We start from the raw sequence: 22,872 nt of genomic DNA, 5'->3' as shown, positions 1-22,872 counted from the left end.
AAACAAGGCTATATAGATGGACAAAGGCCAAATCATGGACTATCCCCTGAGGAGTTTAATAGTAATGGTAATTTAAGAGTTTAAAGCAAAGGAATAACATGATTAAATTCACATTTTATGAAGATCATTTTGACTGCGGTATGGGGGATGATCTGAAGAGGGTAAACATGGAGACAGGAAGACTACTGAAATAATCCTGATTCAAAAAAAGGGAGGGGTGATTCAAGATGATAGCAACGTATACAACAGTCAGTCAGAATAACCAACTAAAGACTAGTGAAACAGAAATGTTATAGCCAAGGATTTACAGAAGAAGCCACATCGGGACTGGTAGGAAGGGCAGAAATGAGAGAGGGACTGGCCCTGCTCCCACTGGTGGCAACTGAGAATCCCAAGGGCTATCTCTGCTACAGACCGCCCCCCCCCAACACACACTGGGGAGCATGGGGCTCCCAGTCCAGAGCACCAGCGCGGGGAAGAGGAGCCCACATAACATTTGGCTGCAAAAATCAGTGGAGATTCTGTCTGTGAGGGAGAGTGCAGATTCGAGGATAGGCGGCATAGAGATGGTAACTGACGCGTGCGAGCAGGTGAGATCACTCAGGGATCATGTGCAGCATTAAAAGAAAACAGACTCAGACAAAATCTTGGAGAACATCAGCAATTTTAGATGTAAGAAATGGGAGAGTGACAGAGAATGAGCGAGGAAGGGACAGAAAGGGCAGGAGGAGGACTGCTGGTAGGCGAAGCCGGGGTTTCTGGCAGGGCCACGGTGGATGTGGGGCACTGAGGAAGGGGGAGGGGGAGCACGTCTGCGGAGAGAAAAGGCCTGTGCGGGGCACGGAAGTTGGAGGTGTGACACCTCATCCGGGTGTGTGAAGGTATCTAGTAGCCAGTTTCAGTGCAAGTTAAGAGAAGAGGTCAGACCCAGAGACCTCTTCCTGAATCACTGTGGTCTTTTGAACTTATTTTCCTGTCTCCATTTTCTTTCTCTTCCAAATCCTCCCACCATCTAAAGCATGAGCTTTATCTCCCTCCCAGGAGCACGTGCCTGCCTTTCTCTTCCCTCTCCTCCCCCAAAGGCGTGCATCTCCTAAATCCCAAGGGACCCCACAAGACTTGCAACCAGGGAGCAGTGGGCCTGGCAACTCGCCCTGGGCTGACCCTCTGAACCTGCCTCCAAAGCTCCCTTTTCTCCGACTTCTCAGTGAGCCAGAGCAGCCCCGCCCAGGCTCCTCTCTTTCCTGTGACACTTCTAGAGCCAAAGCAGCGTGCCTAGGCTCTTTCCTGGAGCTTCTTCTGCCCTCCTTGTTTCACTGTCCCCAGCTTTAATGAACATACCTTCAAAATTAAAATCAAAAAATAAAGCTAGGAAAAAAGCAAGAGGAAGGGAGGGAGGGAGGGAGGAACGAGAGGAGAGAAGAGAAGAGAGAGGAGAGGAGCTTTAGAGTCAGACTGCCGGACTGAATTCTGTGTCTATCACTTACTAGTCACTTAAGGAATTGGCTTTACTTCTTTGTGCCTGATTTTCTCACTGTAAAATGGGGTAAAAACTGAGCTCCTCACAGGTTTATTGGGAGTACGTAAGGAGTTAGCAGACATAAAGCACTTAGAACAATGCATGGTACACAGAATGACGTTAGCTGTTATTTTATCATCACTGTCATTACTTTATCTCATTCCCTGGAGGTGGCATGTGGCCAGCATTGTCTTCCTAAAGGACATCTCTGATCATATCCCTGTACTATTCAAAAACCTTCAAAGACTCTCCATTACCCTTATAGAATAAAGTTTGAACTTCAAGGTTTCTCAAGATCTACCTCCAACACTGAGTCCTGGAATGTCAGAGAAGTCATCCAGCTCAACCCCTATATTCTTACAGACAAATAATTGCAGCATTCCATGTATCTTTTTCTCCTGGCACCTGTGCTACTCCGTGCCCCCTTCTAGCTTCCTGTGTGTGAGTCACAGGCCTGACCATCCTCTTGAAAACCAGAACTACACTTGCCTTTATCCATTTGATCACCTAAGTAGTTCATGAGGCTAATTCCCACTCTCTGTGTTATCTTGCCTTAAGACAGTGCCATAATTTTCCCGTTGTCTCTAATCAACAGCCTCTCCCTCCATTCCTGTGGGTGCACAAGCAAAGCAACAGCCCTCTAGCACCTGTTTAAAGTCCAGTTTTAGTGTCCTGAACTGACATGATGAGCAAACCAACGCTGTCTGAGAAACTCCAGCTTGCTTATAGGAAAGCAGTTCATGGAAAAGGCCTAGCATAATACCCCAGAGTCAATTACTGTTTTGGAGGAGGTGTAATCTTGGATAGCCTAACATGCTCTGTAGCTAGGGAAACCATAAAGGTTTAGATAGCTGCTACTGCTGCTGTTTTTCCAACTAAAAGAGTTGAGGTAAAGCTATAGCCCACCTGGAGTTAATGACCAGGCAGGCCATTAGGGATTACCCAACCCTGCATGGTAGTGCTTGGTGATAAGATCAGACATCCTGAATCCCATAGGAATTTTTCCCATTATTTTCAGGTCATTTAGTTTTAATTACTTATGGTAAATTTGAAAAAGGTAATTAAATTGCAGTCATGTGAGACTTGATTACTCTGCTGCTATTACATGTGGACTGAGTGGTAGAGGAGGAGCATGAATCTGTCCAGAGGGAGTTTCTCATATCCTTGGTTTGCTGGTCTCTGCCAGCAGTGGTGAGCGGCTGAGGCTTTCTGGACAATGGCTTGGACACCTGCCCAAGGTCCTCAGGGTTTGAGGGATGCTAATAAGACCACCTTGGGGAAAGTGTAGGCAGAGAAGTCTCCTGCCTGTCTTTCTCTTTTTCCACCACTTCCCATTTATATGACAGCTGATGCTCAGCAATCCAAAGTTAGTGAGAACTTCATTGTAAAAACTACAGTGTTAGTCCTGTGTTCTGCATATTTGGCCCTGTAGTCCTGAGCACCATCCCCTGCCTTTCCTCTTAGTTCAAGGTGAATGACCCCTTTTGCAAATTCTTAAGGCACATAAAACTGGAAGAAAAAAACATCAAGATACATGGAAGGGAGAAAATCAGGTTGGCCTCAGACAGTTCTGTGACAACATTTAGAAATTTTGGAGAGAAAATGATTGTGACCTAAGAATCCTATAGCTAGTCAAGTTATGGCTGAAATATAAAATCATCAAAAATGCTTCAGTCCTGGTTGGTGGCTCGGTTGGCTGGAGCATCGTCCCCATATGCCAAGGTTGCAGGTTTGATCCCAGTCAGGGCACATACAGGAATCAACCAGTGAATGTATAACTAAGTTGTAGTGTTTGTTTCTTGAGCTGTTTGGTTGATGCACAGGTGTTCTTTATATTCTCTACACTTTTCTATGCCTGAAATATTTTATTAAAAATAATACATGGTTTATCTAGAGCAGTAATTTTCAACCAATGTGCTGTAAGGATTTTTAAAACATGCAATACCTATTTAGTCGGCAGCACTGACCTTTTTTCCCTAAACTGTCAGATTTTAAAAATGACAACAACTGAAAACAAAAATAACTGTCTGGTGTGAATGCCCTGTCTTGAACCATAAATATATAGAACATATAATAGCATCTTATGGGTCACATCACACAATAAGATTGCATCTGATTAGTTAATTCTTGGTACCAGAAAACCTTATATACAGGTATAGGCACCTGATATTTTGAAAAGTTACTTTGGAACAAAAAAGGTAGGTGGTTACTTTTTTTTTTTTTTTTTTTTTTTGTAACTCAGTCAAAATGATACCCGTTTTCTTTTGTTTTTGGTCAAATTGACAAAAAACGTATTTTTTGGTGTGCCATGAGATGAAAAAGGTTGAAAACCTCTGGGTTAAGATTAGGAGGCTTTAGCATCTGGGAAGATACAGATGACTCAGCCATAATCTTTGGGCTGAAGTAGCGACGACTCAGATCTTCAGTCACATGCCTAGAAAAGGTTATGAGTGAGTTTAGAAAGCCTGCCAACTAATCCCCAGAGAAGAACCTGCCTGTCCTCAGAGTTACTGAGAAGTTTCATGGCTCTTTGCCAAATTCTGCCGAGTCAACACCTGAGGCAGAAGCCCATGACACAGTGGAGAGTCACCACCGTGTAGGCTTGGGCACATTGCTTAACCTCTGTGAACCTCAATTTTCTCTAAAAATTAGAATAAATATCACTATCCCTGCAGGTTTGCTAAAAAAATTAAGTTACATAGGAATATAAAGTGCTTTGTGTAGTAGAGAAGTATTAGACATTAGATTTATGTGAGTTCCCTTTCCTCCTGGAATGCACTGAAGAAAGTCCTGGCTGGAGCCAGAAGAGGAGCAAGAATTTAGAGGCACTCTTGCTTCCGGGTCAGGACTTCTTTTTCATGTTGTATGCCACATGTGGCATGCTGTGCTGACCAAGCAGTGATCATATGAAGACCTCTGTGTTTTCTCACGGCCTCCTCTCCACGTAAGCATTAGGGTTTCCAGGGTAATTTACCAAGACCTACAGCTTTGCTTAAAATTTGACCCCACCAAAGAGAAATGAGGACCAAAGCACCATTAATCTTAGCCATCTCTGAGCAGCTTCTTAGGTAACACAGCCAGACATTAGCACAGCAGACCCCTTAGTACCAAGTTGAGAGTTAAAACTAGATGTAGGCCCTGACTGGTGTGGCTCAGTGGATTGAGTGCCGGCCTGCGAACCAAACTATCCCCAGTTCAATTCCCAGTCAGTGTACATGCCTGGGTTGCAGGCCAGGTCCCCAGTTTGCAAGAGGCAACCAATCAATGTTTCTTCCTCCCCCCCTCTCAAAAAATAAATAATATATATATATATTTTAAAACTAGATGCAAAAACTGTAGTTCTGGCACTGGGGCCAGTTCTTTTCTTGAGTTACAATACATAGGAAGCTACCTCCCCTCCCGCTTTAAGCATGGGGAGAAAAGGCATTGCTGTGGATTGGTAACCTGGAGAAGACTTGTCTGATGTAGTGGCAGCTGTCCTTCCCCTCTAGCATGAGCAAACACAAATACTTTTAGTAAAATCCTTAATCTTGGAGTTTCCTTCTGGACAGAGGGAAAGGTATATTGACTTGAAATTTTTGCAAAGTATCTCAACTTTGCTAATGGAGGTGACTTGTGACTGCAGCAATGATTATGGGGAACAACTGCAGAAACAAGTGGTAGAAAAGAGCTTCACTGTCACTAAGAAATTTGCAGGTATTTCAAAGCCTTTCCACAGATCCACTCTCCAAGAGCCTCAGGAGAGCCCCCAGCCATCAATCAACCCACTTTTTCCGTATCACATCTGCAGCCTGTGCAGTAGTGGTTCGTATGTCTCAGAGGGCATTAACATGAACTAGATGAGAAAAGCAACATGGGAGGTTCTGAACACCTCAATCAGACCTGCTAAACATAAGGAGAACCCAGGCTATCCACTGCTGTGGGAATCTGGCCTCAGTCCAGCCTCCTCTTTCAGAAATGGTCCTCACTCACATCCCAGATTCCAAAATAGCCATTTAGTAGTCTCTAATTATGGCTTCTTGAGTTTCTGTTGGCTATTTTTTGTCTGCTGACCATGTTTATATCATGCCTAGCTCCAGAGCATGCTTTCATGGGCTCTTAAAACTACTGAGCAGGAAGCATTCTCCTACTCCCACCTTGGAAAAAGAAAGGAGCCTTTTCAGTGACAAACTGGTAGCCAGTTGCAAGCCTTTACCATTCTATTTGGGAGAATTTTCCTCAAGTAGCCAGAACCACTAACTTCTGACTGGACTGCTTTGCCTAAGGCAGAGGGCAAGCTGGAAAGTCCTGGAAGGTCCCTTAATCCCACCTAGTGAGTATATCCTGAGTTTGAGCCAAAAAAAACAAACTAACGCTGTCTCTGCCCATCTCTAGCCCACACAGCAGAGATGCTGTGGCTTTGGCCTTTTACTGCTTTCCAACAGAGAAGAATAGAGGTACAAAAAAGATTCCGGAATGCCATCAAGTGCTAGGTTTTGGGCTTGTTTTGTTTTTGTTTTTGTTTTTCTCAATTTTAATATAAGTCTTGGTGTTTGGGAAAATCTTTTTTAATGGCCTGTGCATCAATAGTTTCAGTCCTTAGAATGTCCCTTCCTCCATCCCCCATGCCTCCTAGGTTGTCTGAAGGTTTTTCCTTAGTTGGTGTTTTGTTTTGCTTTTTAATTCTTGGAAATTTTTTTAAGGCTTTATTTATTTTTAGATAGGGGGAAAGAGAGGGAGAAAGAGAATCATAAATGTGAGAGAGAGACGTTGATCAGTTGCTTTTTGTATATGCTCTGCCTGGGGACCAAACCGGCCACCCAGGCATGTGCCCTGACTGGGAATCAAACCGGTGACCTTTCACTTTGTGGGACATGCTCAACCAACTGAGCCACGCTGATCAGCGCTGTTTTGTTTTGTTTTGTTTTGTTTAAATGGATGCTCACACCCTTCTTACTCACCTTCTTCCTTCCAGTTGCCCCTGACTCTTTAGGGTACTAAATATTCCCTTGTCAAGGCAGAGCTCCTTCTAGAGCCATCTTAGCTCTGCAGAGCAACTCGGCCAGTCTTTGCTCCCCTTAATTTATGTGTATGGCATTTTGGTTAAATGTATGGATTCTGGAGTCAGGCAGACCTAGATTTGAATCTGCTACTTGGCAGTTATATGGTTTGGGGTAAGTGGTTTAATTTCTCAGTTGCTGTATCTACAAAATGTGGTTATTTTTACTGCATCAGAGGTAAAAATGATACTCCCACAATCATCTAGGACTTTTTTTCCTAAATAAATACATAAGGCCCTTCATCCTAGATCTACCAAAAAGTTTGGTGGGAGCCAGCACATTGAAACTGTTATTCTTTTTTAAGATTTTATTTATTTATGTTTAGAGAGGAGGAAGGGAGAGAGAAAGAGAGGGAGAGAAACATCGATGTGTGAGAGATATACTGTGATCGGCCACCTCTCACACACCCCCAACTGGGGACCTGGCCTGCAACCCAGGCTTGTGCCCTGACTGGGTATTGAACCAGTGACCTTTTGGTTTGCAGGCTAGCACATAATCCGCTGACCGTACCAACCAGGCCGAGAGTGTTTTCTTTGCTATTTTTAACATTATCCAAGTGATTTTTCTAATGAAATGGCTAGATTTGTAAGTCACTCCTGTGATATACGTAGAGTATTTAGTACAGTATCTGGCATAGAGAAGGTATGCAATAAATGCTAGTGAAGATTTTCAAAACCTCTCTTTCCTCTCACCCACCAGACTTCAAGAGCCAGGAAGATGCTCTTTAAACACATTTAAATGTTAAGAACCAGCAGTACTACTCTTGAGAGTGTGGCTTTAGGGTCTGGAGTAGTATTTTTATGTGGCATGCAGATGGCAAGCATCCTTTTTTTCCTAAATGAGCATGGTTTTAACCACAGTCTGTCGTGAGAGCTGTGGGGCACCCGTTATTTCCACAGAGGGTCTCCTGGGAGCATTCACGGGGTCTGAGCTGTAAATGAAATTTGGTGTATATTCCCAGATGAGGGGCAGGAGGGAGCAGCCCAGGGACCATCGCCAGCTCCCACCCCCAACTAAAGAAGGAAAGGTTGGATACAATTTAGGTCCAAGGGGCCTATAGATCTGAAGGCAGTGGCTGCTCTTTTCAGCTTTTGTGGGGGAAGATCATTGTGAGCATATCCAAACTCCGGACTTCCCTAAAGCCAGGTCCTCCTGGATGCAGGTGAGCACTTCTGTCTTCTAGTGATAATGTCAGACGTGTAGCCATCAGCTGAACTTGCTGGCGATTCCTAGACTATGGAGGAGCCCGAGCCCCCAGCCCATAGTGGTGAGGATGGTGATGAGAGCCGTGAGCACTCCCTAACTTAGCTACTGTGTTACAGATGCAGCATCCAGGGCAGCGTCGTCTGCTACAATGCCGTCATCGAGAAGGGAGCAGACATCAAGGACTGCCTGATTGGAAATGGCCAGAGGATTGAAGCCAAAGGTAAACAAAACCCAGATGAGAATCACAGATGCCATTTTTTACCCATCGCACTGGCACAGATAATGCTCAGTGCCGGTGAGGGTTAGGGAACAAGCACACGCACACACTGCAGGCGAGAACATAAACTGGTCAAGTTATTCTTGCAGGGGGATTGACGTCATTGTCAAATGTTTAAAATTTGACTTATTTCCGTACACATAAGCTCATATATGTATGCATCCTTACTATCCAAAAGTTTAAAACATAGCAACCAGCGCCAGCCCCTGATTGGCTCTAATAGTTTACAAGGACTCTTGGATGTGAGAGGAAAGGCCAATAAGCCAGCGAAGGCTGTGGCGCCATGACGTTCTTGAGCCCTTCGTCTGACCTGATACAATGTGTAACGGAAGTAGTCCCACAGATGCCTGGCTTGGAAGAAGGTTAGCAACTTCTTCAAAAGTCTTTCACTCAGAGCCGTTCTGAACCACTTAGAGGTGATGTTGCGCGTTGTGCTGTTAGCTCACTCTGCTCTGTAGCCGTAGAAGGAGGACATAATGCTTGAGAGACATACAGACAGTATGTCTGTATGGAAAATTTGGCTGAATGTTTGTAGCCAAAAAAATAGACAGAGCTCAAGATCAATAAGAATGATTGAGGTTATTCCTAAATCTAATATAGGGTGGAGTAGGAGAGTTGCTGAAGGAATGAGCCCCATCGATTCTGCACTGGTGGAAGCCTCATCATTTTGTTCTCCCCAATAAGTAAAGGCCTGCTTCACTGTTTTTCTCCTTCCCCTTTGTGCAGCCGCAGGCTCCCTTTTGAGCTTTAGCATCAAACAGACCTGGGTTCAGATCTCAGCTGTGCAACTCAATGGATGTGCACCAGGTTACCTTTTTTTTTTTTTTTTTTTTTTACTTTTAAAAAAATTGATTTATTTATAGCCCTGGCTGATATGGCTCAGTGGATTGAGTGCTGGCCTGCAAAGCAGAGGGTTGCTGTTTCAGTTCCCGGTCAGGGCACATGCCTGGGTTTCAGTCTGGGTCCCCTGTTGGGGGTGTGTGAGAGGCAACCACAAATTGATGTTTCTCTCCCTCTCTTTCTCCCTCCCTTCCCCTCTCTCTAAAAATAAATAAAATTTCAAAAACAATTTTATTTATTTACTTTCAGAAAGAGGGGAAGGGAGGGAGAAAGAGAGGGAGAGAATCATTGATGTGAGAGAGAAACATCGATCAGTTGCCTCTCCTACATGCTCTGACCTGGGACCAAACCTGCAACCTAGGCACATGTCCTGTGACCTTTCACTTTGTGGGATGATGCCCAGCCAACTAAGCCACACCAGTCAGGGCAAAGTTAAATTTTTAATCTCTAGGCCTCAGATTTTTGAAACTAGGAAAATTGAGTCAATAATACCTATCTTGGAGGACTTTTATGAGAATGAAACCCAGTGAAATGCTGGTAGGAGCCCACACAGCTCCCGGAGCACACCAGTGCACATAGAGCGCCTCACACACACCGTGCTGCTGTGCCTCTCCATGCCTTTGCACGTACCCCCTCTCTCTCTGGAATTCCCTTCTTGAAGACTATGCCCAAGTGTTTTCTTCTCTACAGAACCTTTCCTGACTCTTCCCATGACTCCCTACAGCCAAACGGAGCATTCCTTCCTCCTCTGCACCCCTGCACTTGGTCAGCACCTTTATTAAAGTACATTCACAAGTTATGACAATTATCCATGAATCTGCCTTCCCTACTAGACTGAGATCCTCAAGGGCAAAGACTGACTTACTCCAATATGTATCCCTAGCTCTCAGAGAAGGTCCTGGTTTATAGTAGATGCTGAGGAGGGGGGCATGGGGGGTGTGAGGTGAGTGAATGAATTTTGGATCCATAAAGCATAGTTTGGGGAATTTCAGGGCAGAAAGGGCTCTAGGAGATAGTTGCAATTATCATGAGATCTCTCCTTGCTTTTTTTCTAAACTTACGCTAATAAAAGAACCACATGCACCACTGATAACTGAACTAGGGAGATGTGGCCTTGTCCTGAAACCATCCTTCACTCTTACTTCTTCTCTTGAGACTGGATGCAGCTCTCTTCCTCACTGCCTTTCTTTTCACATTCCAAGTACTTTCTTCCTCTATTGTGAGAACTGTCATTTCTGAGAGGCCTTTCCTGGGTGTTACCAGTTACCGATAAGGTTCTTTGTTATAAGCATTATAAACTAACTCTGATTTAAGCTGATAACGAATTCGTTGAGCCCTGGCTGGCATGGATCAGTGGATTGAGCACTGGCCTGGGTTGCCAGTTAGATTCCCAGTCAGGGCACATGCCTGGGTCACAACCCAGGTCCCCAATTGGGGGTGTACAAGAGGAAACCAATTGCTGTATCTCTCACAAATCAATGCTTCTCTCTCTCTCTCTCTTTCTCCCTTCCTCTAAGAATAAGTAAATAAAAAATTTTTAAAAGAATTCATTGAAAAGATGCTAGCTCACAGCTCTACTATGGCTGCAGAATCAAGCTTAGAAAGTAAGTTCTAGCCCTGACTGCTGTAGCTCAGTGGGTTGAGCATCATCCTGCAAACTGAAAGGTTGCTATTTCGATTCCTGGTCAGGGCACATGCCTGAGTTGCAGGCCAAGTCCCCAGCTGGGATTGTGTGAGAGGCAACAGATCGATGTTTCTCTCCCTCTCTTTCTTAAATCTTAAAAAAGGAAGGAAGGAAAGAAGTTATAGCCAGGATTTATACCCCAACCATTCAGGTGAAGACACTGCTGCCATTCCCACTCAACATTGGAATGGCTCACACTGTTTCTTCAACCACCCAGCAACCCCACAGTGGATTCTGCCTGGTTACTACTTCTTTGTATCACTAGTACCCAGCCCAGGGTTTGGGGTTGCAGCACCTGATAGGTCAAGCCAGTGACATATGCCCATGCCTTAGCTTCAAGGTATTTTTAGTTTAATTACTGGCAGACAGACTCCACCCAGGGTCTTACCAACGAACCTGTGAGCAAAAGTGGTGGTCAGCAGCACAGCACCAGCTGTTGGATCACGTGCAAGCTGGGGTGTGATCCTAGGTGAGAGGGCCGGGACTCCAGCCAGAACTCCAGCGCTGGAGGCATGGACAGCACTGCTGTCCCGGAATGCTGCTGGCTGACAGTTGCTGTTTACAACTTTAAAATGTTCTCGCATACACTGTCCTATTCAATTCTTGTCGAGGCCCTCTGGCCTAGGATCACTGTTGACCCATTTGGCGAAGTGGAAACTGAGACTTTGAAAAGTTGAAATTTACCCAAGATACAGAGCTAGTAGATGACAAAAATGCGTCTTCAGCCTCAATTACTGCCAAATAGCCCTTAAGAGGACCAAAGGAAGAAGCCACTCCTGGCTTGCCCAGCGGAACTCGATCAGTGATACCTCGTTTCTCCTTTTAGTCCACCTTTCCCAGACGAAAAGGAAAAAATGTATTTGGCCTTCATATCCAAGCTCTTTCTGATCTTCAGGAACCTCAGGTCTTAGCTTTTTCCTCCTGCTCAGCATATGAGCTCACCAAGGCCTACCCTGAGGTTGCAAAGACACTTGTTTCTTAAGCAGCTGGGGCCTGTTGGTAGTTTCTTAAAAATAGGATTTGGAACCCCCAGCCTTTTCTGTGACTCCATGGAAGCCTTGGAAGGGGTCCCCACTGTTTCAAAAGCAGCTGTTCTGCTGGTCTGTGGAGCTGCTTTGTTACCAGGTCCCTCCCTGTCTCATTGTATTTCTCTGTCCTTTGTTCTCTTTTGTTTGGGTTTATGACCCCCACACAGTGTTTCTTCCACCTCCTTCCTGCCTCTTTGTCTTTGTAAACTATCTCCTACTCAACAAAAAGTAGAAACATCCCCCACTACTTTCTTCTTTCAGTCCCTCCTGGAGCTGCTTCCTTTTGTTGTTTTTAAAAGAGTTTATTCCATAGGCTTATTTGAATGAGTGAACTCCATTTGCCAGGCCGGTAGAGGTCCCTCCTTTCTTGTGTGCTGGAACCTGGAACTTCACAGTTTCTGCTGCTTCTCCTCCCTGTTTCCAACAGGGTAATGGTGGTCCTTCCTTTTACTTTGCAAGGACCCCTGTTTATTCATGTACAGAATTCGTGAATGACAACTGAATACCAGATACTGAGGGTTTGAATCATGGCATCTCCCACCGGGGAGCACAGGGCTGGCCTTTCTGGCTGTAACTAACACTCTGTGCCCATTTTTTTAGCAAGGAGACCCATTAATGGTTCTCCAAACAGAGAGGTGGCCAGGGAAGTTATCTAGACTCTAAAGTAGAGAACCGCAGCCCTTCCTGCTCTGTCCCCTATGCTGAGGGTTCAGGGCCTCCAGCACAGAAGTCAGTGCCTTCCTGCTACAAGTACTCCTGGCCAGTCACCTGTCCCCACTATCGCTTTTCTTTGAGGCCAAACAACATGGATAAAGCAAATTCCAACCATCAGTGCAGCACTCAAAACCTGTCACTAAGTGTGGCCCAGACAAACATCAACAACTCGGTTCTTCATTAGCAAGGAGCTCAGTAGATGGCAAAGCCCCCAGTCAGTCTTCCTCACACGGAGTGATTTCACGAAAAAACGTTCATCCTCCAAAGTAACGCTGTCTCCTCTCCAAATTCCAACCATTTGCATACCACAGAGTCACCATATCCATGGCAGTCTCTTAGCCCAAAAATGTGACTCTCATAATCCAGTGTAGGCCTTTCTACCACATTCTAACACGACCAGGAAAACAAGCCATTTCTAACAGTTCTGGCTTTTCTCACCCCACCCCAACAAGCTCAGTTAATGAGATTATCGCTGGCAAAAATCCTAGTAACCAAGCTTGACCTCCCACTGAAGCCAGTAGAAAAGCCGTAGCCAACAAAGTCAATACCTGGGAGGCTCTAATTGGACACTTCATCTGAGTCTCGTATAACTGTCAATGAGAGAACTTGGATCTCTTTCCTATGACCACAGCAATCAGTCTTTTTGGCCACAAAAGCAGACCTGATGGGCGCATGGGTCAAGTCCCGGCTGGCCGGAATCCTTCCCAGCTTCCCAGTCGTGCAGCTTTTCATATATGACTTGTCATTCCCTTCTATCTCATTGCTTTTTTTCCCCAACTTACCATCCTCCCATGTACTCTTTACCTTTAAGACCTTTCCCAAGCTAATTCTAGCCCAGAACTTTCCCAGCGTGTTTACTGGAGCCTTCTTCCAACCCCGGCCCAGCAGAACCAGAACTGCTTGTTGCTCCCCTCCAGGTTTCCCCCACCTTACTGAATCTTCGTGAAAATACATCTACATCCAAAATATCAGATACCGTCTCTCTCCTCTGAATCCCAGTGAGTTTTCTCCCACCCCCGGCCAAGAGCAGACCAGAGGGTAGGGAGGGCAGGCCACCGAAGGCTCGGGTTTTTATTTGGAGGCTCGCAGAACAAGAAAACATTGTCATTGTCTGCCCCAGCCAGGCACTTAACTGGCCCCTCTACTCTGGAGCAGCAAGGGCCAAGAGGAATGTTAGTTGGAACTGGGACTGTCTTCAGAACAACCCAGAGTCCCTGGAGACTAAGAAGAGACTGGATGAAGGGAGAACAAATGTCAGAGTCTAGATTTGACAGGATGAGGCTGACTCATGGCTATAGAGGGATAAAGGGTAAAGGAGAGGTTTTGGAGGTGCCCTGGGAAGCTAACCAGAAAAGCATTTCCTTTGTTCTTTTCTGGTCAGTCTTATCTCAAGGGTGGAGCTTGATTGACCGGTCACACTCCAGACCAGACCAGCCCTAGGGAATTTGGCAGCCTGAGCACTGTCGGGGCCTCCTCCCCTTTCCTCTCCCTGTAGGAAGCAGATGGCTGTGAAGTGAAAAAGAGCACCTCCCAGGGCAGGAGGACAAGGCCAGTCCAGCCCCATTCCGTCATCTCTGTTTAATACTTATCAAAGCACTCTGCTGGGCTCTTTACATCAGTTATCTTCCTGAGCCCCCGCAACTCTGTGAGGAGACTAAAGCCCAAAGACATGGAACAGTTTGCTCAACATCTAATTAGAATTCAAGCCTTTATGACTCAGAAGCTCTTTCCTTTCCTGCATGTCAGTTTTTCTTCCTCTCTTTCCTATCCTTTTCTTTTCACATGAGATTGCCTTTGTCCAATGCGGTGCCATAGCAGCAAACTCTGTGAAAGATGGAGACCTAGGTTTCTCATCCTGTGGAGAGAGTGAGAGAAATAAGCCTGAGGCTTCTGGATCCCCAAGCACTCTAATGCACAAGAGGTGTCAATCATAATCCCTTTGAGAAGGAGATCAGAGGCCTTCTATCTATGCTTTTTTCCCTACATGTGTACTCTCACTTAACCCCTAAAACACCCAAACATTCAAGAGAGTTACTGCCTACTATATTCTAGGCCCTAGTAGGGCATGTGTAAAAACGGGTAAGACTTCCCCCTTGCTGTCCAGCTGCTCAATCTATGTAGAGAGACAGCTGAGTAAAGAAATAAGTACAGTAAAGTTTCACAGTTATTATGGTAGAGGATTATCAGGGTTAGTTAAGAGCATAAAAGAAAAATAGGTCAGTCCTTGGCACAAGGGTCTAGAACACTATCTTAAAAGAAGGAATTAAGACTGAATCTTGAAGTTTTGGGCTATTTATCAAATATACAAAAGAGAAGAACCTCTCAAGAAAAAAACAAAAAGAAAAACAAACCCTCAGCGTTGGAAACTGGAAATCTTTGGAAAATCTAGAATATAGGGTCCAAGGGAGATGTAACAAAAAGAAAACAAAGCTAGAAAAGTGAGAATAGAAGACACGTCTGAAATTGAGGTCTCCAAAGCTTCAGTCAGAAACCCCCTTTCTGGTGGCAGAGCAGAAGGAGGCTCCAGCTTTGGGCCATATGAACACACCCAAATATCTCTATCAGACTTGGTCCCATCCGCAGGGATCTTCATTTGCTGCACCATAGCCTTTAGAGACTAAGTAGAGCTTCAGGAAAGCCAGTGTCTGCCTCACCTATTAGAGTCACACTCAAGCCCTCAAGTGTGACAAGAAATGTACTAAACCTTTAGAGACCATGGCATGGGAAGCTATCCCAAAAAGAATACATTTTCAGGCAACCAGTCAACCTTTTCTGTCTGAGCCAATGGAACCCTGAAAAACTCCTCTCTCCTGCATCTGCCCCATATCTATAGGCAAGAAATTCACATCAGTGGTCCCTTTCACACCATTGGTTTCCTGCCTCCTTTCTATAGCTCTTGTGCCTTGAAAGCTAACCCTCTTCTTACCTTTCATCACGTCACTGGTCAGCTTCCAGGGCACTTCCCTAAATATATTGAGGGTTCACAGTATTCCACTTTCCTCCCTCTTTTTTTCCAAACATCTTGGACAACTTAAACATATTCATCAGTGAACCATCCAACCCCTCCACTTCATGATTTCCTAAACTTCTCTATTCTACCAACCTTCACCTCCTTTCAGCTTTAGCTCTCCACTTACATAACCATTACCCCAAATCTTTGAAATGTTTCATGTGCCAGTAGCTGTGCTAGACACTGAGGTATGACCATAAATACATTGGCCCTACCCTCAAGAGTCTTGCAGAAGTAGAAGAGAATGATATAACGGTGTAGAGACAGATATGTATTAGGTAGTGTGTTTTCACAAAGCAGACAATGGACAGTTCGGAAGGGAAGGCATCACGAAGTGGAGATGCTTGATTAGGGCATTTAGGGTAGAATGTGATGCGGGGAGAAAGTCCTGTTGGAACGGCATGTGCTGAGGTCTACAGCTATAAACTAGTATGGCATCGGGTGCAAATGGAGAATGGTGGAAGATGGAGCTAAAGAGGTAAGCAAAAGTGACGTCAGGGAGGGTCATTTGGGTTTGAACTTTATGAAGATAATAATGGCCACTATTTGTCAAGCACTCAATGATTCTATAAGCCATTGAATCCTCACAACAACCCTATAGAGTTGGTGCTGTATTTCCATATTACATATGAGGCATCTCCCTTTTTCCTTTGGATATCTCCATTTAACCATTTAGTCTCATTTCTCCTCACTCTTTTCCCTCATTTCCTATCTCCAGAACACACCACAGTATTTCATGTTCCCCTTTCATACATCTTTATGTTTTTGCTCATGTTGTTCTTTTTTTATTATTATTATTGACTTGAGAGAGAGAGAGAGGAAGGAAGAGAGAGAGAAACACCGATTTGTTGTTCCACTTATGCATTCATTGGTTGCTTCTTGTATGTGCCCTGGCCTGGGATCAAACCCACAACCTTGGCATATTTGGCCAATGCTCTAGCCAACTGTGCTGCCTGCCCAGGGCGCTCATGTTGTTCTAATAGCCTGGAATGCCTTCCCTTTGATAGACAGCCGGAAAAAACTCTATTCATCATTTAAGACCCAGCTCCAGTTCCCCTCCTATGTGAAGCCTCCCCAAAAGCCAGAGGTATAGTCAATCCCCTCCTGCTGTGTGGGAAGATACTGTCTCCTATAGTCCCTTTGACAAATTGTGTTCCCAGGAGCTTCTCAAGGAGCAGAGCCACATAGGAGAGGAATAAATGTTTATGAACACAGAATTGGAAATATTTGGGTTTGAAATGTCATGTTTTGCTGACAGTTCTCAAACAATCTTTCCCTTTTCTTTTGTAGCGAAACGAGTAAATGAGGTGATCGTGGGGAACGACCAGCTCATGGAGATCTGAGTTCTGAGCAAGTCAGACACCTTCCTCTTGGCCCCCAGAACTGCAGATGTTGGCTGGCCCATCTGTTTGACTCTGTATTTATTTCCCAATAAAGAAGGGCTCCCAAAGGCAACTTACGAAGTAGCACCACGCTCCACATGAGGAGGGGGTGTGGAGGGGGCTCCAGGGATACACAGTGTGTGTTCATGAGTCATGTGGTAAACGCCATCTAGAGCCAGTGTGTAGAACAAAATAGGACATAGTGCCCCAGCTCCCATGTACTGAAGTTACCAGGCAGGGGCAGCAGCTATCCAATGGTAAAGCTCCTAGGAGGGCAACTGTCTGACTGGCTGGTCTAGCCCTAGTCCAGAAAAGCATACCCCACCTGAAAGGATCTGAAAGTACTTCAGTTCCTGGCCCATAGGTCTAGCTGCTGGCAGTGCCACCTCTGCATGTCACGCTCCCTGTGCAGCTGCCCATTCGGGGCAGCCTGGCCCCTGAGCCTCAGCCCAGGATTTAATAATCTGCCTCCATACCTGCCACACAGATTCCCAGCCCCGGACATCACCCCACCCCCAACCTCACCCTCTAGCTCCTGCCATTCTCTCCCCACCCTCCCAGTCTGTAGCCAATTTCTCCAGTTCATCTGTCATCCCTTGGAGACTCTTAAAGTAAGCAGAAGGCAGCCCTTGCCTAGCCATCAAGCCTGTCCTCACCGGTTTTAGCGGGGCGAAAGCAAGAAAGCCGTGGTCTGAGAAGTCAGGCCCCTTCCCACCTCCCCTTAGGGTGGCCTGTTCAGCCAGGAAGCTGTATCATGGTTTGAAATTCTTTCTGAGTCTTCTCCAGGTGTATTTCTTCCTTTATACCCTAATTATACGGACTCTCCTGCTTCAGGTAATTGAGAAATGAGATTTCCATACTCACAGCCCTTCTAGAGCCCTATCCACCTTCCTTCTACCACCCCACTCCCAAACACACATACACTCTGCTCATCCCGCTCCCTGTACTGCTTTTACAACCTGCAGGAGTTTGCTGGGAGATAAAAGTGGTTCCTGGGGTGAGATTTCACCACCCAGAGTTAACAAAGGAAAGGTTTCTCTTGATCTGCTCACTGTGGGTGGCAGTAATTATACAAGTACTGGTTTCTACATTGCTTCAAAACTCTGAAGTCTCTTAAGTTCATCTGAGTAATCTTGCCTCAATCTTAGTGTTGTTTTTATTGAACTTGGGAGAGACTGACTAGATGAGCATTCCTTCCCTGGTGGATACCCACCTCTACCAGCCATCTTGGGGGCTCTAAAGCTCTTCATTCTTCCCACCGGTCAGAACAAGGTTCCTGCAAGTTTGCCCTAATCAGACAGGAGCTGAAATGGCCCCGCAGAAACGGTGGAATAGGACTGCAGCGGAGGTGGGAATAAAGAGCTGTGGTGGTTGTCGCCCAAGATGATCCCCTTTGGCACTGAAATTAAATATGTGGGCTCCAGATGAGGCTGAAGACAGTCCTGGCCAGGATGAAAGAAGACCTGCCCTCTGTAATGTTGTTTGGCTTTGGCCAAGTCACTGCTTCTTCTCTGTCCCTTAGTTTCCCCATCTGCAAACTGGGATAGTTGGACTGGGTAACATTTTTTTTTTTTTTTTAATTTATTGAACCCCAGAGATAGAGAGAGGAAAGAGGATCAGGGAGAGAGAAACATTGATTTGTTGTTACACTTATTTATGCATTCATTGGTTGCTTCCTGTATGTGCTTTGACCGGAGATTGAACCCGCAACCTTGGTATATTGGGTTGATGCTCCAGCCAACTGAGCCTCCCTGCCAGCGCTGGACTGGGTAACTTTTAAAGGCCCTTCCTATTCTCAGGTCTTGTCACCTCTCCCAGAGCTTTCTGATCCTTGAGGTCTGGGTGGCCCGAGAAGACTTCTCCTTGACCACAGAAAGGGGACAGAGCTAGGTAGGTTTGGAGGGAGGGTTGGGTGAGGGAGGAGAAGGGATTAATTAAACTGTCTCAGAGCCTTCCCTTCCCTCTTCCTGGTCTTTCCCACTGAGCCCTTGAAACCCCTTACAGTAAGTAGAGGAAAAGCCTCTCCTCTTCCTTCCTTGCACAAGCCCATGAGCAGCCCATACACCAGGGAACAGGCAAGAACTGGGGGAGACCTACAAGGCAAGGGGTCCCCATGGGGAAGCCTTGCTGAGTTTGAGTCCCAGCTGAGAGCAGCCCCCAGCTCAGGACACTGCTGCCATTGTCTCTAATAATTTCAGGACTGGCTGGCTGCCCAAGGTGCTTTGGTTTCTCTTCTCTTTGCTCTGTTTGCCAGAAGGCAGGGACAGTTTTTGTTTTCTTTTGGCAGCAGCTACAGAGGGTTGGAGTATGTCTGAAATATAGTGCACCACTGAATATGCACAGGCCAGCGACCTCTCTGCAGGACAGGAGCCTGCAGAGCCAGACAGAGCCTTCTGTGACAGATCAGGGAGGGCTCTGGGGAGGAGTTGAGGAGCAGGCTTCTGGGAGCTTACCAGATCAGACAAAATTGGATGGCTACCACTCCAAGAATTTCTCCTCCACTACCACCTCCCCACTACCTGCTGGCAAGAACTCCCTGAGCATGTAAGGGAACTGACAGCCAAGGTTGCCCACCAAGGTTTTTCCCAAGGCCAGAGACTAAACTTCTCAGTCTTTGACCGCAATACTCTTCCTATTATACTCCCATCCAGAAAGGAGAAGGGGGAATTGTCTTTAGCTGGAACCCCAAGAGCAATCCAGGGCCTGTACAGCCTAGTTTAGAAGCTGTTTCTATTTCCAGAGAATTGAAGCAAGTATACATTCTTTAGCCATCCCTACCCCTAAGAAGGTACATAAGCCGGGCCTTTAAAGTATGCCGCTTTCTAAATAGTTAAATGTGTTTGAGGAACAGGGAGAGGGGTGTGGGAAGGACCACCCAGACAGAAGGTCTAGAAGGCTCAGCTCTGATGGAGCTGACAGGAAGGAAAGAGGCCGGGAAGGAGAACACATTCTACTGGAGGCCAGGATGACCTGTCCTTGGCCTGAGCCATCTGCCGCCACCCAGAAGGACTGCATCATGGGCTCCTCTGCCATGGATAAATGGGGAGATTCTGCTACAATTCTTAGCCTCTCTTCTTACCCGACCCTCAGGGTGAAAGGCATTCTCTGATCTCTGGTTGCAGCCTCTGGCACTAGACACTTGACTTGCACTCTTGACCTAAAGCTGCCAATGGGGAAGGGGCGTACATTCCCAGACTTGGTCCCTAAACTTAATGGATGGCAGTGGGGACTGCCAGGGCCCCTCCACATCTCAGGATCATTGACTGCCTGGCCCAGATAACAGAAGCCAGCCCAAAGCGTGGTGAGTGAGAAACTTGGGGGAGTGCCAAGAAAAAAGGCCTGTCCTGGCTCCTCACCTGTGGACCCTACCCTGAAGCCAGGCTCATCACTTTACCCAATGTCTGTGTCTGTGTGTGTGTGTGTCTATGTGTGTATAAGAGGGGGAGGGAGAGAGAGAGAGACTGACCTCCCTTTTCCTGGCACTGTTCTTCAGTCATATATATTATCTCATTTAATCCTTATGTCAATGGCAAAGATTATGTGACCTGCTCAGGATCTCACGGCCAGTAAATTAAAGATTCATATCTTGAATCATATATTCTTTTAGATTCACTCGTCCTCCCATCTCTTCGATCCAATTCCTCAGCTTCTGGTAACCTCCCTGTGTATTCCAGCTCACAGTGGTTTCCCTTGTGGCCTCTGTTCTCTCCCTGAAGCTATGAACTTCTGAAAAACAGATACTCTGCAACCCCAGAGTTTAGCCAAGGGGTAGGACACATAAGAAACCCTAAGGGAGCCCTGGCTAGTGTGGCTCAGTGGATTGAGCACCAGCCTGCAAACTGAAAGGTCACCAGTTTGATTCCTGGTTAGGGCACACACCTGGGTTGCGGGCCAGGTCCCTGGTTGGGGGTGTGAGAGGCAACTGATCAATGTTTCCTTCCCTCTCTCCCTCCCTTCCCCTCTAAGATAAATAAAATCTTTCAAAACAAAAAAAGTATAATACCTGACTAGTAAGGGGAGCTGACCTCTTAAAAAAAAAGAAAAGAAAAAGGAAACCCTAAGGGATGTTTGTTTCATTAATCAGTAATTAGACTTACTCCTGGGTGCTAATGATTTTAATTAGATTGCTTTTCTCTTATTATTCTTTGTACAACTTCTCTAGTTCGGGCCCGCATACCTAGGGCCAGTCAAAGTGACAGTGAAGCAGGCTGCTTATAGAGAGAAAAGAGGAGCTTCTACTTTCCTTCCTGTTCCCTGGGGTCTGTGGCTTTAGCTGTCCCTGGCTGAGCTCAGCAGCGCTCAGGAAGTCACTTTGTCGGGGAGAAGAAGTCATTCTGGAGCATGGATGAGCCAGAGAGCACTAGGCTCTGGGTTGGAATGGTTAGAACTACAGACCAATTCCTCTCACTCTGGTCTTTGAACTACAAGGCAGAACGTTTTCTCAGCAGGCAGGCCCCACCCTGGAAGCATCCATAGACGTGCTGGACTTCACCACAGCTGTTACAAATGATGGGCGTCCCAAGGCCCAGGCACTTACAGATCTATTCTCCATGGACCTTCTGTCTTGCAGAATCTGATAAAAAGGGAAGAGGTCTCAAGAGCTAAGTAGAGCAGATTCTCTCCACTTGCACTCCTGATGACACCCAGCCATGCCCATCATTGGCTGTTGCCCCAAGAGCAGTCTAGGGGCCCATGTGGTCTAGTTTAGAGGCTATTTCTATTTCCAGAGAATGGCTCAGGGTACACTATTTCTATCTACAACAGGACCCACTGCTCTACGACAGGGAGGAACAAAGTGCTATGCACATACGCTGCTTTTAATAACAGCATCAAACACTTATTAGTTGCTCCACAGGCATTTTTTGCTACAAGAACGGATCAGTGGAAGTGGCAAACCTGTAAGGTATTCACCCCTCCCGCCTAAAAGGTTCCTTTTCCCCAGGACTGAGGCTCTGGAGTTGATGGTAATTGACACAAGTTTTCGAAAAGCAGTTTGGCAATCTGTAGCAAGAGTCATAAGAATGTTCTACTTTTTGACCCAACACCCCCACTTCTGGGAATCTGTCCCAAGGACAGTCTCCAAATGATTGATACAAAGACTATGTAGTAACACGAAATATTTATGATGCAATGATAAGTCTAGAAGAACTGACCAAGAAATTGGCCGGCAATAATAGTAGTTGTATTAGAATAATGAATTTATTGGAGATTGTTTTTCCCAAAGTTTACTTTAGAATATTGATTTTACCCTCCTCTGCCTCCCAAGGTTAATCAGTCAGGAACCTGGCAGAAACAGCACACTCAGGTGGGATAGTTGATGAAAGTTTAATAAAGGGACTATTCCCTGTTTCCAATCCCTTCCATCCTGGTTTCTTCAACTCTCAATTACTCAACAATTATTGAGCACCTACTTATTGTCTAGTAAGGGAGGCAGACCTTCAAGTACATAAATTGCCGTAAATCCAATAATAAATACATAAATTGAGTGCTATAAGGAGTGCAAAGGAAGAAGCAAACTGTCAGGAGGAAGATGTGAATCAAGGAAGACTTCCAAGAGGGGTGATTGGTGTATGTTCAGTGTTGAAGGTTGCCTGCTGAAACAGAAGGACCACATGTGAAGACAGGAACACAGGACATAACATGGTACTTTTAGGACATTACATGGGGCGCTGCTGGGCTGGCAGAAACACTGGGTGGGTGCAGAGAAACTAGGCGAGACGAGGCTTTATAGTTAGATCATGCTGAGCGCTGTGCTCCAGGTGGGCTTTGTGTTTTGGAGGTATCAGATTTCCATTGTAGAGATGACTCGCCTCAGTGAAGAGAGCGGACGGAATAGGGCAAGGATGGAGGCAGAGCAGAGTGAAAGGAAGCGCTTGGGGCTTGGCTGGGCCGGCCGGCAGATACCCTTTCCCAGTTTGGCCTCTCCTGACTATACTCGGCCAGCGCCGCCGCGCCTCTCCGGGATCTCCCTCCCTCTTCCTCCCCGAGGGCCCCGCGGGCGGGCGGGAAAGCGAGGCTAGGGGTGGCCCTGCCTGGGTGGTCTCCTGCACTGCCCCCCGCAGCGCCGTTGCCTAGCAGCGGAGCCGGCCGCGCGGAGCCGGGTAATTTGAGGGCCCCTCAGCCAATGGGAGAGCATCGCCGCTGCCCTCTCCCTTTTTCTGAGGCTGCAGACG

The 22,872-nt window shown here is 46.2% G+C and overlaps 1 protein-coding gene across 1 annotated transcript in view; it reads left to right on the top strand.

Annotated features, from left to right (window-relative positions):
• The window catches only part of EIF2B3 (eukaryotic translation initiation factor 2B subunit gamma), an 89,784-nt gene extending 73,008 nt beyond the window's left edge, over nt 1–16,776 (top strand). Inside the window, exons 11-12 of the mRNA XM_090269342.1 lie at nt 7,881–7,984; nt 16,608–16,776. Coding sequence (XP_090125468.1) covers nt 7,881–7,984; nt 16,608–16,660 — 157 coding nt within the window. The 3' untranslated portion in view covers nt 16,661–16,776. The remainder of the gene's footprint in view (nt 1–7,880; nt 7,985–16,607) is intronic.
• The last annotated feature ends 6,096 nt before the right edge of the window (nt 16,777–22,872 follow it).

Source organism: Furipterus horrens, unplaced genomic scaffold (genome assembly GCF_987537825.1).
Source record: "Furipterus horrens unplaced genomic scaffold, mFurHor1.1.pri manual_scaffold_3, whole genome shotgun sequence".
Classification (NCBI taxonomy): domain Eukaryota; kingdom Metazoa; phylum Chordata; class Mammalia; order Chiroptera; family Furipteridae; genus Furipterus; species Furipterus horrens.
Note: the sequence above shows the minus strand (reverse complement) of the source record. Positions and strands in the feature narration are given on the sequence as shown.